Here is an 18489-nt window from a genome sequence, read left to right on the forward strand (position 1 = left end):
GACCAAAACCGAAAGAAAACATGCCCAAAAGAGGGGAAAAAACTGGGCTACCCATCCCCATTCTTTGTTTCTGATCCAGATCATTATTCCTCTACCATTTCTTTTTACTCAAACATAAATCAAATTTTACTTCTTTGTTTATTTGTTCATGTTCTCAATACAAACTTGTTGATCTTGTGTAGATGCACATTAAAAAAAAAATAAAATAATTAAATACAATAAAATAAATGCTAATAACTTTAACTGCATGGTGTGTTACAATAACGATTGCTGCTCTGGCCAGATCCAATAAAGTCAAAGTTATTTATTTCGAGACACTAATGGCCAAAGAGCATATGGAAAGCTTGCATGCAGCTAGAGCCAACATTTCGCTGACTAATCATGGACTAAAGTCTATCGATAAAACGAAACTAAGCCTTATGATAAAAATAATACATAATCGTTTAGAGTAATAGTAATAAAAGTAATAGTTATAGTAATAGTAACATAATCATAATATCGATCGACGCACACACTAAATGGAAACAAATTTACACATCTATACACAACACGACAGAGCAAAATATAATAGGCAATAGTGGTAGGTAATAGGTAATAGGTAATAGGTAAAGGGATAGATACAAAAATAGGTAATAGATTATTACACCTGAAACTTAAGTTTACGCTCTTGTTGGTTTGGTCTAATTTGGCGGCATTACATTAAATAAGCGGGCTAGCTAGCTTAGCTCTATGGCAAACAGGCGGTACGGCGTACACGCATAAATGGCACAGGCCAAAACGCGAGGCCTTCGTCCCCCGATTTCCCACCGATCCTCCAAATTAAATGCGGCTGGCGGTTGTTGAGGAACAAAGGCCACAAACTCAACTCATTTGACAGCAACTCCGAATGCCAGTTTGTAGACAAATCACATCCAGCACATCACAGGCAGATTTAACGTGTAAAAAAATAACTATAGGTACTATATATCATATGTAGATATTTCCGCGCAGCAAGCATCCTCAGATTCCCGTCTCAGCTATGCCCTCGTCATCTAGAAAAGTGCATAAATTTTATATTAGATTAAAGCATTTACTCAAGTGGACAATGTACAAAAACTGCTACAAATCATTCAAATGTAAGAACATAACACATAAACTAAGACAGGCTAATGTGGGTTTTCAATTTTTCTCTATTCTTTTTTGGTTGAATAGCTGATGTAGTTGTTTAGCCCGTAACCGTGTTCATGTGTCCATGTTAGTGACTTTGCCAGTGCGGTTAGAATTTCGTGTTCTTGTTTTTAGTCTTTGGGTAAAAGCGAGTAAAAGCAAGTCATTTGGTTATGACATATGAAACATACAAAATAAAGCAACATTACTATATATGGGTCTGTGTTGTTGTGTTGTTGTTGTGGGTACAAACCTAAACAAAAGTCGACTTTTCTATTAATACCACCAGCCATCCTCATCGGCGACAGCCCCATCCTTGGCCACCGGTTCATCCTCATCCTCATCCTCAGTGTCAGTGTCAGTGTCTGAATGCGACTTTGTGCTATTGCAGATTCTTTCCTGCACTTGTTTGTTGGGGTGTTCTATGACCTCCTGGAGATCCACATGCTCCTGAATGCTACTGCTGCAGCTCGCCGATGATAGAGTAGCCGTTGTTTCATTGTTCAACGGCTGCTGGTCATCATCATCATCATCGTCCTCGTCTTCATCCTCTTCATCATCATCACCATCATCAACAACGTCATCATCAACATTACTGGACTTGTGCTTCGCTTCATTGGTCAGCTGCTGCTGCTCCTGATCCTTGTCGGCCATTAAATCCGCATCCAGTTCCTCGGCCCTGGCCAAAGAAGCTCTTATGGGCAAGGTTCCCATTTTCGTTTGTGGTTGGCGCTCTAAGTAAATTTTAGTCACTTTTTGTGGGTTTTTTTTTTTCGGGGTTTTCGATTGGATTTGTTTTTTTTTTTTTTTTTTTTTTTTTTTGCAATTGGTTTTGTTTGCAGGAAAAGAAGCATATGGAATGTGTAGGTTAGGCGTTTTTGTGTGATTTACAATTGTGTTTAATTGTGTGATGGATGTTTGTGTATGATTGTGAAAAGAAAGAAGAAAATAAATTATTGAAAAATATTTGGTTAGTGACAATCTCAAATAAATTATCAGAAAACCTAAGGAAACCGCAGCCACAAAAAAAAATCAATATAAACAAAAAAAAAAAACACCATTTACAAATTAAAGAGCTGCAGCCCGTGTCCAGATTGTGTGTGTTTATAAAACAGATTTAGTTGTTCAGTAGGAATTAATTATAAAACTTGATCCGAAAAGAGGATGAAAAATAGAGAAAAATCAGATAGAATAGTGAGGAGAAGGAAAAGGGAGGACTGGGGACTGGGGAAGAGGGGAAGAGGGGACTGAAGAGAAGAGCATCCTTTCAACTCACCTTCGTAGCCATCGTTGGCATGCAGCTCGAGGGAATCGGCCAGCAAGTGCTCCTTGCCCTCCAGCACCGTCAGCAAACACTGATGAATGCACACGTACTGCTGCTCCGTCTGCACCATGAAAACGCGTTCTGAAAGAAAAACCGTGCATTTTAGATATAAACAAAAATAAAAACATAAAAAGGCCACAAGAGTAAGTAGAAAACCGCACCCTTTCGCATGGCAAACACGATGCCAAAGATGTCCACATAGTCGGACTTGTGAATGTGCTGCAGAATGCGATCCAGAGCTATGAAAGTGCCCGATCTGCCCACACCCGCGCTGCAATGGACGATAATGGGACGCATATCCGTGCCGATGACATCGCGGAAGGCGCGCACAAAGCGCACCAGCGATTGCGGTGGCTCCGGGACTCCAAAGTCCGGCCATGTGGTGAAGTGGAAGTGTCGCATTATCCGCGATTCGCAGTTCTGTAAGGTTGAGTTGAGGTGGTTGATAACAATGCTATACAAGTTAAGCATGCACTTCTTCAAGTACTCACTCTTGAGACCATAAACTCGGATATGCTCCAGTCGTGAAAGTGCGTGTCGATGATCAGCTGCACTTTGATGTCACCGTAGAACATGGCCACCCGATCCACGGGCCAATACTGATCGCACTTCTCGCGACCCTTCTCGAAGCACCGCGTCAGCATGACAATGGCCCGCGAGTTGCTCTCCCAGCACATCCGCCAGAACTCCTCGCGTGTCGAGTGCAACGGTCCCTGGGTGACAATAAACTCGCGCGGCGAATTGTGACCCGGCATGTAGTTGGCATTGATATAATCCGAGCCATCGTCATCGTCCACCGGCTGGAGCTTGAAGCGTGAATGATCGTAGGGCAGGATGTTGGTGAAGCGATTCTTGGGCCGGTTGCACGGCAGATTGGCAAAGCTGCAAGCCTGATCGCGACCCACATGCTTAAGCTCCTCAAACTCCTCGCTGAAACGGAAGTCCGAATCGGCCGACATTAGTCGGTAATGTTCGGCAAAGTCCTTCACATGAACGGGACGATTGGGCGTCACATAGCCCTCGGGCAGGGCGGCCAGCTCGTCCTGCATGCGGGCCAACTTGGAGGCGCGGCGGACCAGTTGGCAGCGGAGCTGGCAGTAGAACACCAGGAGAACCATTGCCACCAGCAGCACGGCCGCCATGGTGACGGCCACTATGACGGTCTCACTGCGTTCGGTGGTGATCGGTGAACTGTACGCCGTATCCGTGAACTTGTCGTCGTCCGTAAAGGCACGCACCTTGATTCTATAGGTGGTTCCTGCTTTCAGCGGACCATTGCAATAGCCAGCCTTTTGCTTGTCACAGTTGGCCGACCCAATCGTAAAGTGCTCGGCCTCCAGATTGCTCCGCCTGCTGCCATTGGGGGTCAGGAACGGATTGTACGGCTCTATGGCTTGGTAGGGCAACCACACCGGGTATGTCTGCACATCCTGCCAGCTGGGCATCTCCAAGCCCGACGCATTCTTGCCCACATCCTCGGCTATAATAATGGTATAGGACCTCACCATGCCGTGGGCATTGGAGAAGTAACCGTGCCGGAAACTGATCTCGATGGTGCTACTCGTTCTGCTCACCTCCAGGGGAGTGACACTTGGATCCGGTACAGGAGGTGCCAGGATGGGCATGACCTGGATATGCTCTCTTTCAGCGCCGTAGCCCAGGGCCGATCTCGCTCGTATGCGAAAGATGTACTGATTGCCGGGTACCAAACCACTAATCGTGCCCTGCGTGGCATTTGCCGGGAATGTGTAGCTTGCTACATCCGCAGCATCGTCGGCATTCTGGCAGGTAATGCGGAAATACTCGATGGGTCCATGCTGTTCGCTGGGCTCCAATTTCCACTCGAAGCTCACCTCGCCGGGCTGCACATCCCTTGGCTGGAAGGAGTCAACCTTTCCGGGCGGAGCGGCCAGTGTTTTATAGCTCGCCGAGATGGGAGCACTGCTGCGCATCAGGGTGCCGCCAGAGACATCCGAACCCGCACCCTGAACGGAACCCGCTCGCACCACCACGGTGAAGGTGTAATTGTGATACGGCCGCAGGCCCTGCAGCGTAATCTCTGACTTTTCGGTCACATTCTGGAGCACATTTTTCTCGTCATCGGCACTGATGTACTGCAGTTGAAAATCGGTGTATTCGCCAGCGGGAGCCGTCCAATTTAGACTTATCTCACGTGCATCCACATGGATGGCCCTCAAATCACTGATGGGCAGCGGATGCAGTCGATACAACCTTTGGACCGGCAAACTGGCCACTCCCCCACTCACGGTCCACACGGTAACGTTATAGAGCTTGCCGGGCGTCAGTCCCGAGAAGCTCAACTTGCGCTCCGTATCGTTGGCCAGTTTTTCCTTATCCTTGATCTTGGGATCGCCCATCGAAAAGCGGTAGATATCGAAGCGAGTGCTGTCCGCCGGCGTGGGTGTGTAGATGAGGGTCACCGTTTCATCCTGACCCTGTTCGTGTCCCGCATTGGCGATGAACACATCGGACTGGATGAGCGGCATGGTGCGCGTGGAAAGATGAGTGGTCCCAGAACGGATGCCATTGGAGCTGGCCTGTACCTCGAAGCGATACTGACGACCTGGCGATAGTTCTTCAATGGGTATCCGAACGCTGGGCGAGCTCACTAAAGGGATTCAAATCGAAGAACGGGATTAAAGTGGGTGTACACGGGCATGAGACATCTCCATCTCCATCTCCATCTCCATATCTACTCACAATCCTCCAGCTGGCTAACATTCTTGAACTCCACACGGTCCGCCTCATCGGTGGGCCACCACTTGAGAGTGTAGAAATCCACATGACCATCGGGACGGGGCCACTCCAATGTGAGATTACGTGAGTCGACCAGCGGCACTACATTCGAAACCGGTTGCGGTGGCATCGTCACATTTAGCTCCAGAGGATGAGGACTTTCCACGCCAGAGCTCACGGTGTTGACCTGCACCAGATAGCGTTCGCCGTAGTGCATATCCTCGATCCTCGCCTCGTTCTTATGCAAACCGGAAATCCGTTGCCACAGAGACGCATCCGTGCGGTAGCGCACTACATACTCACTGAAATCACTGCCCTCCGGCGGTTGCCAATGAAGCACCACCAGATTCGTGTGCACCGTCTGCAAGGTGAGATTCTGCGGCGGTTTGGGAACTGTCAAAGCATACAAGGATTGGGCGTTTAATGATGTTTATTTAGAAATTAAATTACATCTAATTAAGATGTTTAATTAACTGAAATGCTAAACATGCCTGAAACTAAGACCCTCTTAAATTCCCTATAACTTCAGAACGTTTAACCTATTCTTTCCATATAAACTATATTCATTACAGTCAATTGCATCTAAAATTGGTACATAAAATATCAATTTTAATGCAAAGAATTATGACAAAAGTAGACAAAAAGTGGTTGCACTACAACCCGTTTGGCCTGCCCAATAACTTGATTAGGAGCTATAAAGCTTAATACAAGAATTGAATTCAGTTTTAACAGGATTATGGCATATATTATCAATCGTTGCTAGGCCAAATCAAATTCTAGCGCTGCAACAATGTGTTTAAACCAGATTTTTAAGATAGACGTTTGCGTTAGCAGACAGACGTGGTGACGTGAATTCTAGAGAAGAATTGAACAAAATACCAGTTTACGCTCCATGACAAGGCCATCGATTCGCTTATAAATGTAAGTTAAATCCACTTACAAACTGCCTGAAAATAGGAGTGCGGCTCGCTTCGGATTCCGTGGCTGATGGCGTGCACCTTGACCTCGTAACCGGATCCCGGGTGCAGGTAGTGGATCGTCAGGCTCGTATCGTTAGTGGTCATTGTCCGCTCCTCGCGCGTTCCATTTCGCTGGTAGTGCACCTCGTAGCGATCCTGGCGAGAGTTCACATCACTCCGCCAGCTGAGCACGAGACCCTGGTCGATGCTCTTCAGTTCCTGGATGATGGGCGCCGCCGGGCGTGTATAGCGTGTGATGTCGCTGGCATTGGAGGCCACCCCCTTGGACAAGGCCTGCACGGCGATCAGGTAGCGACGTCCCGCCAGCAGAAAGTCTATCGTGTACTCCGTGAGATTCGTGGTAATTTGTGACTCCGTGGCAACCGGAAACAGTGGCGGCACTTCACTCGCGTTCGTCTGCTCATGGTAGCTAAAATAATGGTTTACAAATTAATTGTTAAAAAAAAAAACTGTTGACAGAACTAAAGATTAGTTAGGCAATAAGTTGGCTTCATTTTTGTAACAAATAAAAAAATATTGATGATAATTTTATCTGCTTATTGCAGTAAAAAGGGTAAACATTAATGGTTCTTTTCCCTTTTTGGCAAAGATCTAAAAATTAGTTTGGTAATAAGTTAATTGATTAATTATATTTAAATTATTTTTAAATGACGATTTAAGTTTTGTGCAAATATTTTTGATTATATAAGTTGGCTTTACAAATCCCTCCTCATGGCTCACCTGATCCGGTAGGCATCCTGTCGTCCCGTTTCCGCCGGCTCCCAGGAGATGTGCAGAGCATTGGTGCGATCGTCGAGGAACCCGCCCAGAAGGCGAACGGGTCGGGGACGCAGCGTGACCTCCCCGGCGACTGGCCAGGAGTTCACATTGTCCGCAATGGTCTTGACCACCACTTCGTAGGTGCGACCCGGTTCCAAAACATCCGGATAGTCGAAGTAGACCGATTCACCTTCCGCCGCTCGTGCGACATTGAATATTCGCCTCGAGGTGGAGAGCATCACCTGGTAGCCATTGAATTCACTATAAGTTCTCGGTGGCATCCATTTCACCCGAAAGGAGGTCGAGGTGGTGTAGGCCTCGTCGAAGGTGACATTTAGGACTCGTTCTGGCACGGTCAGATACCTCGCCGTGGTGGGTATCGATGACGTATCGTCCTCGGAGACCGTCTGCACCGAGATGTTGTATTCGCGGCCCGGCACGAGACCCTTGAAGGCCGCCTGAGCCGGTCCCGGCGGTTCCCCCTCCCGCTCCACATACAAAACACTCTGAATGGCATCGTCCGGCGTTATGGACACCTTGTAGTGGGCGTAGATCCCGGCCGGATATGGTGGCTGCCACAGCACCAGCAGGGTGGTCTCATTCCGGAACCAAACGATGAACTTGCCAGGCGTGTTCGGTTCTGTTCGGCAAAAGGAAATGCAGCAGGCAGAGAGGGATTCGGAGATGCAATGAGAGTTGGATCAATGAGAATCTAAGCTAACGTCTAAGGTTGGTGCATTAATATGAGTTTGGGTTAGCGCAGTCTATCAGGATTAGGTTTTAGGGTGCTGAAAGAGTGAAACTATAACTAAGAAAAGGAGTTTGTACTCAAATATTGTAAATCCAAGTAATACAAATACTATTTCAAACCTTGAAAGATGCTCTAAATAGCATATCTAAAAACAAAATGTATCAACAAATATTTACAGATTTCGAGTAATTTACGAATATTTAGCTAAAATATTGTACAAGAAAGTAGGGAAACATTTAAGACAAATAAAGACGCGACACGCCCAACACAGTGGTCCCCAAATCCTGAGCCAATCCGTGTGAACTAATCTACTACTATCATTTCTACCAGCTTTTTTTTTAAATCGAGTTGGGCGCCACTGCATAAAAGCATTACGAATGATATACTTATCGACTGACATGTCAACCGTTTATTAACAAATTAACCAAAGAATTGAGAATTCGCTTGAGGAACTATAGGGATTTAGTTGGGTGTGTGTGAAAAAGGTTACCTTCTGGGTGCTCAGATTTTCAGATTTCCGCCGACTTGAGCGCATTATAGTTTTAAAGTGAGAGACAAATAGAATTAGATGTTAGTCATGACCCATCACCGAATATTACGGGTTGCAGTTAGCGGATATTCGGATATTCGAATATATCGAATTATGCTGGTTATAAATGTATATATTCCAGGCTGAGGTTGATTAGAAGTTGCACCTGCGGTGCGGACTGCGCGTTCCTGTCCGCTGACCCGACTTACTTGTGGTGAAGTTGCGACTCGTGTAGGCCACCGATTCCTTGCCCTGGTAGACGGAGTACGCCTGGACCTGGTAGCTCCCCCCGGGAGTCAGTTCCTTGGCCGAAAGCTGCAGCGTTTCGTTGCCATCCAGCGAGTAGCTGCGCTCGAAGGGCAGATCCGTGAGGCCCAGCACCCGGATCCGGAATCCCGAATATCGACCAGTTAACGGCGGTCGCCACGTTATGAAGGCACTTTTGCTGGAGCGCAGCTGAACGCTCAAATTGGCTGGCGGATCGGGAGCTGTTTTTTCGGAGGACACAATTATTAAGTTCTCAATATATATTCAATGTTTTGATTATATTGTTTTCAAATAGATTCCATAGAACCATTAAGGGGGAGGGTAAAAAACAATTTAAATATTTGAGTTCTATAGTGTGTGGTGCAAAGCTCACCTGTTGTAATGTTCACCGTCCAGGTGAGCAGCTCCTGATGCGTGGAGTTGGTGTAGTACAGCCAGAAGTTGTACTCTGTGCCCGGCAGAGCCCTCGAGAACTTGATGTCCTTGCCAATCTCGCTGGCCGGGATCGTGGTGTTCGGCTCCGGGAAGCCGAAGGGCGGACTGTAGTCGATCCTGTAAAAGGCGTTGTCATTGCTGCTCGCATTTGGCACGTTAATCACCAGATCTGCGGCATTTGTGTGCTAAAAAAAAAAAAGGCATAATAGTTTACAATTTATGTTGATGTTTTACAACTAAAAAGCAACACAAAAAAAAAAAGTTGGCGCTTAAAGTTCAACTAACTTATAATTCAGTAAAAGCGAATAAATCAAAAGAATAAACACAATATATAAAGTAAAACAGAACCAAGAGCTCCAAGCAATTAAAAAACAACCAACCAACGAACAGTTGTGGTTAATAGCGTCTATAAATAATCTTAAAAACAGTTTAATTAGGACTGAACAAATGAATCAAGTTTTAACCGCAAAAATTACGTAAGTTGCGATTTTTATCTCGTACTACGAAGTAAACGTAAATCTATATAATGACTAAAACAAATCACCTGCTGAAGTATTAAAAGTCACCGAGAGAGAAAGAGAAGATTTAGAAGGTTTAAATGAAAAACAAAAAAAACAAATGTAGTGTACAGTTTATTCATGTAAGAACTGTAATTTTTTTTTTGTGGCTAATAAACTTTATCGAGTGTAAAGTTAATTAATATTTTTGATCATTATTAATAATACCTATGACCTATTGAGATTTTTCCACTGTCTATGATATACTAGCGCGCCTAGAGAAACAATCGTGTAAACGAGTTTGCCCGTGAATCCTCAAGGGTATATCAATCCGTATTATATTCTGATGTGGGCAGTCTCCTTAGTAGATCCGCAGTGCTTACCACAGAACTGACCTACATTTGTGCAATCATTCATGCCCGACGATCCCCCATTAATCACACAGATAACGCTCACAAAATACTTTCAAATCGAGAGATAAGAGCGTGGATCTCTTGGTGATCATGAGAATGTATAACATATGTATATGGCTGGCCAGCCAAAGCCATCACCATCACATTGCCAATGAAAGTGACTCACGGCGGTTCCGTTTGGGCGCAAGTGATTGCATCTCGTGCTGTGCAGTCATTGCAATTGAAATTATATAAGCCAAACCCACAACACATGGACCACACATGACCGGCCTCGACATCAGTTATCTTCATTGGGCGGCCTTTGGAATGGCCATCTATATAATGAGCACACAATGGGTTTTTCCACACAGCCCCGACCTCATTGTTGTTTAGCAAAAATATGGAAAATCACGACAGATCTTCGCATTTCTTTACCCTTCCTGTTTGGGTTTACCTGTAGGTATGCGAAAATATACAAAATCTGTTTACGATATCGTCAGTTAGGCATTTTCCTTAGAGATTTGCAGCAAATCGATCGAATTTCCTGTCTGGCTCATCAGAGAAATGCGAACTGTTTCTTAAGAAATTTCCAAGGATTTTCAAGAATGTGCGGATTTGTATTACCAATAGGGTAAACTGATCTCAGGTGATCTTCTTTCTAGGGAGTCAGTTGAACGTTTATTTATGGATAAAACTATCAATGATGCCATGCATTACCTAATGTAGAATGTTGCTTTTATTTTTATTTTTTTTTTAATTTCAGTGATCTACTCAACTGATATAAGCGCTTCGAATAAATAAGCCAACAACAAAGGGACGAACGGAAAGAAACCGCAATTCGCATCCTGAAGCTATAACTTTGCTATATACATATATGTTTAGTACCTGTTAATTAGTCAAATAAAATGCAATTTTTAAATACAAATAAAATGCAAAAACTGAATTAGCAGATGCCGATCTATTTGTTTTATTGTTTTTACTGGCAACTTGTTAATACCCCATGACCCGATCATCTGATGGGTGATAAATGTATTAGTATAGTGCATATACATATATAAATGATAATGACGCTAATCACGTGGGGAACGTTATTCCGACATTAGGCTACTGCTGACGTCAGCCCGACAACGGATATGGAATATCGGATTTCTGGGGCTAACCAAAAAAGTAACCGAAAGATGGAATTTCCGACCTTGCTAATGCTAGAAAACATATCCGGAAAATGGCAATTGAAAACTGTGAATGGAAAAAAGCTGGAAAGCTGAATGGTAGGAAAAACAAATTTTTCTACGCTTGAAGTAAATAGCAATTTGAATATGATTTCTTAATTTGCTTTAGCAGTCGTTGTTTTTATTGCATGTCACATGCAACTGGCAATGATTAATAACAATAGCCAATTGCATGTGAAAACGGAAGTTAAAGTGGTTTTTAGGCAAATCAAACCGAAAACGTTCAGTCGCCCATTTTTCACAATAATAGCCCCCCTTTTATCATCGACACCTCTGATCAAGCCTCCTATCTTTTTTTCCTCTGTTATTTCATATTTTGTCCTTCAAATTTGCAAGATTAATATGACCTTTAAGCCTAAACGATCATACTAATGGTCATAATTAGGATGATGGAAATGATATTGACAGTGATGAGGTGGAAACAAAAGTACAATTATTATCATATAAACTAAAACGGTTTCACTATTGCGGTATTAAAAAAAAACAAAATAAAATACAAAACACACATAAACCAACAGAAATTAAAGAAAATTCTAGGCTAACAATAAATTTTAGAATGAAATCCCAGTTAATAACACAAAAACAAGATACTCGTTATGTAATCTCCTCAAATCAATTTAAATTGCCATATTTAATAACGTGGTTTGAATTAATGACATCGAACTAAATAAATACTTCCTTTGAACATCGATTAGTCTGTAAATGCTGCAATCGATTATTTCGATTTATTTGCACATACTATCATTTGTTTAATCGGCAGTTACTTACATTTGGGTTAAGCTATTTTGATTGACAATTTAAGTTATATTTTTTTTCGGATTTGCCTTTCACTTTTTTTTTTTGCTTACCTACTGGGATTTTTGGGAAAGTTTCGGAATAATATATAAATCGTTCACATCTGATCAAATTAATGGCCTTCACTAAAATATAATTTTCCTAATCGATTATTAGAAGTAAGTCTAATCACGGCCTCTAAAATATACAACTGAACTTTAATAAACAAAAACTGTTTAATAATTTCTCATAACTACTAAATTAATAGTAAGCACAATTATAATAGTTTTTCACTAATGGATATGAAAATATGAAGTCAGTGCGAAATGAAACCGGGCGGTAAAAAAAAAATAAATAAACAATACGCAAATTGAAATCGCAAACGTGGAATGCGTGAGATCGAATTTGAGGCTTGTTTTTTTATGATTGTGTGTGTTTTTTTTGTGAGTATAAAACGCTGTAGGTTGTTTGCTAATTATTTTTATGCGCGTGCAAGCGAGATGAACAGCTCGACAAAAAAATAAAATACAAATCCAACTCAAAATCAAAATCAAAAAGCAAAACCAGTTAGGTGAGCCACAAACTTCTCTTGAATTTTGCTTTAATTTTTGTCATGCGTAGTTTTTTCTGGGTGTATTTTTTATTTTTTTGCTTTATTCATATTTTTGTGTTCAATAAACAAATTGTCGTTTTATGTCCCTCCTCTTCCACCTGCAATTTTAACTTATTTTGACCAAGCAAATATTTTTTTTCGCCAGCTGGTTATTAACTTGATTTTTGTTTTTTTGTATTTCTGTTCAGGTCGAGTTGGCCCAGTTTTTTGTGTTGGCCCCGCAATTAATATCAATTAATTAGTAGTTGCTTTGTCAGAACAGAAAGATAGAGAGAGCAAGAATTTGGTACAACGATTAACGAACAAAAATAATTGAGTATCAGCACAAAAATTAGTCAGAAGTCATGGAAGTTTAATATGGCAGGTAAACTCAGAGGTCAGAAAAATGGTAAAAAAAAAAAAATTATTAAATGATAAATTAATATTTTAGCAACCAAAACTGTAGCAAAGAAAATTTCAAGAAGTTTTAGTAAAAGCATCTTATACTTTATTTTTAATTATTTTTTTTGAATTACAAAACAAACCAACAGTTCAGTCCTCTCAAGTAAATAAATTATATTGTAGATCCCCAAGCAAGAGATATCTATTCTTAGAGCCCTTCACTACAATTGATGGGGTCTATAGTCAAGTGCAAATAGAGATAAACGAGCCATAAATGGTTATGCATATATGTGCATATATATATAAATATATATATATATATTCTCTGATTCTCTATTTGAGTTGCCACTTTGCATACAGATTTCGCTTCCTGTCTTATTTATTTTCAATTTTTTAGTTTGCTGAGAGAAAGCAACAGATTCTTCTAGCGTTCACTGGTCGTTTTTTCTCCTTGCACATTCTTTGAAAGGTGGTAAGCTAACATAAAATTATGTGAAATTCTAGCATTCCAATGGGTGTGTGCTCCATTTAACCCAACACCCAACTCCACCCGCATGCCAATTAGTAGTAAATATCTCCCTCTAACCCCTCGTTGCCCCACTCCACACACCAGTTCTTGTGCTTCTTCAGCTGCCATATAAACAATGGGGATACAAAAAAAAAAAAAAAAAAAAGAAAACAGAAAAGAAGGTGCCAACAATCCATAAAGCAGGCAAGCACCCACAATAAGTGGCAGAAACAGTAGCATCTGAAGAATCCGAAAAAAAAGAAGCCAGAGAACCCCAAGCGCCCAAACACAGAAAAAGAAAACAAAATTTCAATTAATTGAGCCAAAGTTAATTTTACATCGATCCTACAAATTGTAAACAAAACGAGGGGATCATCAAGATGCTATTGAGTAGTTTTTCGTCTTTCATTTGGTTTTTCGTATGGTGGTTTGGTTAATTTCCCTCAACACATCTCCAAACACTTGACACAGTTTCAATACTATACGAAAAAAGGGGCAGGGATCAGCTTAATTGCCGGCACTATATTTGATCTCTTCAATTCTAATTGAATTTTAAGACAGCTCTCAAAAAATGACATGACTGAACATAATTGAGACATTAATGGATTTTGCTTACGGCCAATTTAATAAAAAGAAAAGGAAGTTTTTAAGCAAGCAAGTGCCCTTTAAAATATAAAAATATAAAATAAGCTCGACGATGTTGAAAGTTAAAATAATTTTTTATTTTGATTTTTGAAGAAAAACGACTCAAGTTTGAAAGTATGTACAAACTTCGGCAAGCCGAAGAAGCTTAAATACCCTTGCAGCTATTCCAAAAATAAATGATTTTCAGCTCATTTATTCGATTGTTCCAATGGCAGCTATATTACATCGTTATCCGATTTGAATAAAATAAAAAGCGTAATTCTGAATTAAAAAACCATTCCAAAAGAATTTAAAAAAAAATTAACAACTAAGAAAATTTAAAATTTGTTTTTCATTTATTTGTTTTAAATATTCTGACTGTTTGAATAATTTCAATCAAATTTTAGCCGTAATTTTGAAGAACAAAAGAGAAATATTAAAAAAAAAAACAAAGTTAATTTTTTTTTTCATTTTTGTACCCGATTGTACCTATGAGAGCTATATGATATAGTCGTCCGATCCAGTTCGTTTAAGCTTATATACCAACTGCAACAGGAAAACAACCTTTGCAGATAGCTTTAAACGGAGAGACGAGTTTGCGTGGCTAGTGATGCCGATCAAGAACACATGCATATTATACACTTTATTGAGTCGGAAATTTCTCCATCACTGCGTTGCAATGAAATTATAATACTCCTTGCAAGGGTATAGAAATGAATTGTTAACTTGAATCATTAGCTGCATTTCAAAGAGAAAGGCGATGCTACACAAATTTGTTTTAACTGTTGCATGAATTAATTTAGATATACACCCAATGTAATTTGAAACTATACGAAACTAAGTTATTTAGAAATGTCTGGGAGCCTACCCAATTTAATGATACCCTGGGGCTTACAAACAATCCAAAACCACTCACACTTACACTTTGTGGTTACGCTGTCAACATTCCGCCCCACTCTCTCTTCACCCGGAAAAAAACCTGGCTGATGTCATCGGCACTCTTCTTTGCTGGCATTTTTTATACATTTTTTTTTGGACGCTTAGTAATACGAATACTTTCGGCCAAGTTCGGGTGATAAGCCAGCACGTAATGACCCGCGATCCGCAATCGCGCCAATGCCCAGATAAAATGAAAGCCAAAGTCAAGGCGGTAGGTACACGTGAGGTATTAAACATGTCGCCAAAATTTATCCAAAACGAATTCAAAATATTTCGACCGAACAAAACGTTATAACCTCCCGTTTCGTAATTTTAACAAAACTAGATAGTGAATCGTATATTATTTGTAGTGTTATTTAAGATACAATTTGTATATCTTTGTTTTATATGTTGATGTATTATTTTAAAAAATCAATTTAAAATAGTATTTTAAAAACGTTAACCCACAAAAGATACAACAAATTAGGATCGCTTTGAATTCATGTTTAACAATAACGAACCGCATAAAAGGAACATCGAAATTTTTTCTGAGTGAGGAAGTTCCGATGACAGCGACATCAGAACCAACCTTGAGTTTTACTTGCGTTCGCTTTTTACTCTTATTTTATTTTTTTTTACTTTTTACTTGTTGCTTTGGGATTTGGTTTTTATTGTCTTTCGCTTGTGCTTAACAATGCGACAACAATGCAAAACGAAACGAGTTTTGTAAACGAAACAAGAGCGGCTTAACCAAAAAAATGCAGTCAATAAAACAAGGAATAATGGCTGAAATAGGTCCACAAATCACACACCATCAACGCATACTTTGGGATCCAATAATCACGGGATTAATCATCTGAAGAAGTCAGAAAGTACCTGCCATAAATTTTGGATTGACGTACTTTCAACAAGTTCCCAAATTAATTGGCAATTTAAATTATGCATTAAGTTTACAAAGCTTTAGCACAAGCAAACTTAGGTTTCAATAATAAGTATAAGTTATAAATTGTGAATATGAAAGACCATAATATTATAGAAAAGTAATTCTGTGGATATTAAGAGACCAATGAGTAAATACATTATAACTTGGTCAAAAAAGATAGAAGCAAGGTTTAAAAAATTAAAATAGACATAAAACATCGACCAAAAATGAATATTTATACCATCCTATCAGGTTTACTTAAAATCTGTTTTTAATTTGATTTTTGTTTTATTTTAATGAGCGGTTAAGCGAGTTAATATTAAAAAATATAACAAACATCTTAGCTCAACTAGAACCGGACAAACAAGTTCCCAAAAATCTACTAACAAAGCACAAACTAAATTAAGGCTTCTTCTGACTATAAAAAAAATTAAGATGTAATTTCGTTAAATCCCAAACCAATTGATAAAATACACTTGTTGTTTTTAATTACCAATTTAATTAATAATGTTTTTAAACAATTTTCATCCAAATTACAAAAAGGATTATATTTTGGCCTTAAAACTCAAAAACTCAAAAAGAAGACATCAATTTATTTATCGTACAAAATATATTTTTTTACCAATTCGTATTTTTTTGTATCATTTCGTGTTTATTTTTTTTTTGGTTTTAATTCTGTTCTATCATTTATCAAATATTTCCCCTAAAAACCGAAATTTTTTTCAAAATTTCCCCTTAAGAGTAACCACCTTTTTTTGGGGTTTACCTGTCGTTTTATCTTTATCTTGATGTTTTTTTTTTTACTCACCTGAGTCAAAAAAATTGTCAAAATGCCAACAACAAGCCAAACGTATTGCTTGTTGTTGGTGGTGATGTTGTTGTTGTAATCGCCGCCGCTTTCGTCCATGTATTTGTCTTTGTATTTGTTGCTGCTGGTGATGTGCCCGTAATTGTTGTTGTATTAGCGTGGCACAGTCCATTTTCAAGTACAGTAAAACTCGATGATTGTCGAAGGTTTCGCAGATTTTTGTTTTACCTTTTCAGGGGGTTTGTCGCTTTTGTTTTATATTTGTATGGCTATAACATGGTCATTCGTTTGTATTGCACACGCATACACATATATGCACTCGATATACATTTACATTTGTATTATTACTTAATTAATATTGCACTTGTATTGCACTCTCTATAACGGGAAATGGAACAATAATGGATGAGTAGAGAAGATCTGTGGGTCTATTGTAATTGTTTTTTAATCTGATTTCTATATATGTACAACCGCCGGCGAATGCAACGAATATGTTTAATGGGCAAACAAATTTATAACGGCACTGTCGTTCACACACATGCACATATCGGTGGTAGGAAAAGAAGAAGCAGAAGCGAAAGCTGCAGGTGAAAAGCAACCATAAGAGAGTAAGAGAGAGGCACTACTATCTTTATCTTTGTTGTCAACGGGCAAGGGAGAGAAGAGATAAAAATATAAACCACGCACAAGTGCGTGTGCGTTGCATGTATGCAAGTGTGTGATTTACAGTGAACAAAATCAGTCGCTTGATACATACAGGCACACGTAAACGCTGACTGTAACGGCGCTTTACTACGAGTACAGTGGGCAATCCGGTAATTAAACCGAAGTAGGGAAACCAGACTATCTGTAAACTAATGTTATGTTAAACTAAACCAATTTTTTGGGGAAAAATTTATTTCAAATAATTAATTGAATTAACGCAACAACAAAACTAATATTAACTCTTAAAACAATTTAAAGCAACAAACTGTTGAAAATTCGAGAATCTAATATTATTTTATGAATCATCTTTTTTTAAATTGATTTAACTTTTTTGTAGGGTTTATATTTTAATCTTAACTTTTGGTACACATTAGCGTGTGCTCACTGTATGATACTGTTGTTATTGTTGCTGCATTACGAAATATCCAGCAATTAACAGACAATTGTTGTTGCCGCTGCTTTTCTGCACTTAGTTTTTGCACTGCGACTATATTTTGCGATTGTGTGTCTGAAGGAAGTTAAAATAAATTACAATAGCGGGCGGTTAATGGTGATTGCATTAAATGCTAATTGCACGCATTTACTTTACTCCGCCCTTTCTCTTACTCTCTTTCTGCCCACTTCTCTCTCCCACACATACACATAGACACGCACACTGATGCACTGGCCCACACAAGCACAAAAACTAAATGCGGCGGCGCAACGGCGTCGACGTCGGCAGCGACGTCATCCACAAAAAAATTCACTTGACTGTTGCTTTTTTTCTTCTGCTTCTTGTTGTTTTTGTTGCACACCAATTAAAAACAAACTAGTCACGTTTCATTTTAAATGGAAAACATAAAAAAAGAACATTAAAAAAAAGTAAATCACACAGAAAAAAATTTGTTTTGGGTGCAGTCAAAGTAGTAACCGTATTAATACGCAGATTCAGGGATTTTTTTTTTGCCGAAAACTTGTTGCTGATTACTATTATGGATAACAAAACAGGCAACGAAAAGGAGGCGAATAACACGAAACATACGAAAAGAGTGACGAAAACGGACACGAAAAACAAGACAAGACGAACGTCGCCGCTGCAACAAAAAACAACGAGTGTGACTGTGGCCGGAATAAATGGAAATACATGGCTTATATGTTTTTGGCGTTAGTTCGTTTCTAACGTTCTCCTTT

At 40.0% G+C, this 18489-nt stretch overlaps 1 protein-coding gene across 1 annotated transcript; it reads right to left on the reverse strand.

Annotated features, from left to right (window-relative positions):
- Positions 1 to 124: 124 nt before the first annotated feature.
- On the reverse strand, positions 125 to 18442 carry LOC128265249 (tyrosine-protein phosphatase 10D). Its single transcript, XM_053001124.1, is given in 13 exon segments — positions 125 to 1031; positions 1400 to 1880; positions 2423 to 2551; positions 2632 to 2890; positions 2962 to 5099; positions 5192 to 5620; positions 6168 to 6616; positions 6928 to 7606; positions 8456 to 8734; positions 8887 to 9133; positions 16615 to 16672; positions 16674 to 16992; positions 18341 to 18442. Coding segments are annotated over 11 exon segments (5238 nt in total). The 5' UTR covers positions 16787 to 16992; positions 18341 to 18442; the 3' UTR covers positions 125 to 1031; positions 1400 to 1422.
- Between the last annotated feature and the right edge of the window lie 47 nt (positions 18443 to 18489).

Source organism: Drosophila gunungcola, unplaced genomic scaffold (genome assembly GCF_025200985.1).
Source record: "Drosophila gunungcola strain Sukarami unplaced genomic scaffold, Dgunungcola_SK_2 000105F, whole genome shotgun sequence".
Lineage (NCBI taxonomy): Eukaryota > Metazoa > Arthropoda > Insecta > Diptera > Drosophilidae > Drosophila > Drosophila gunungcola.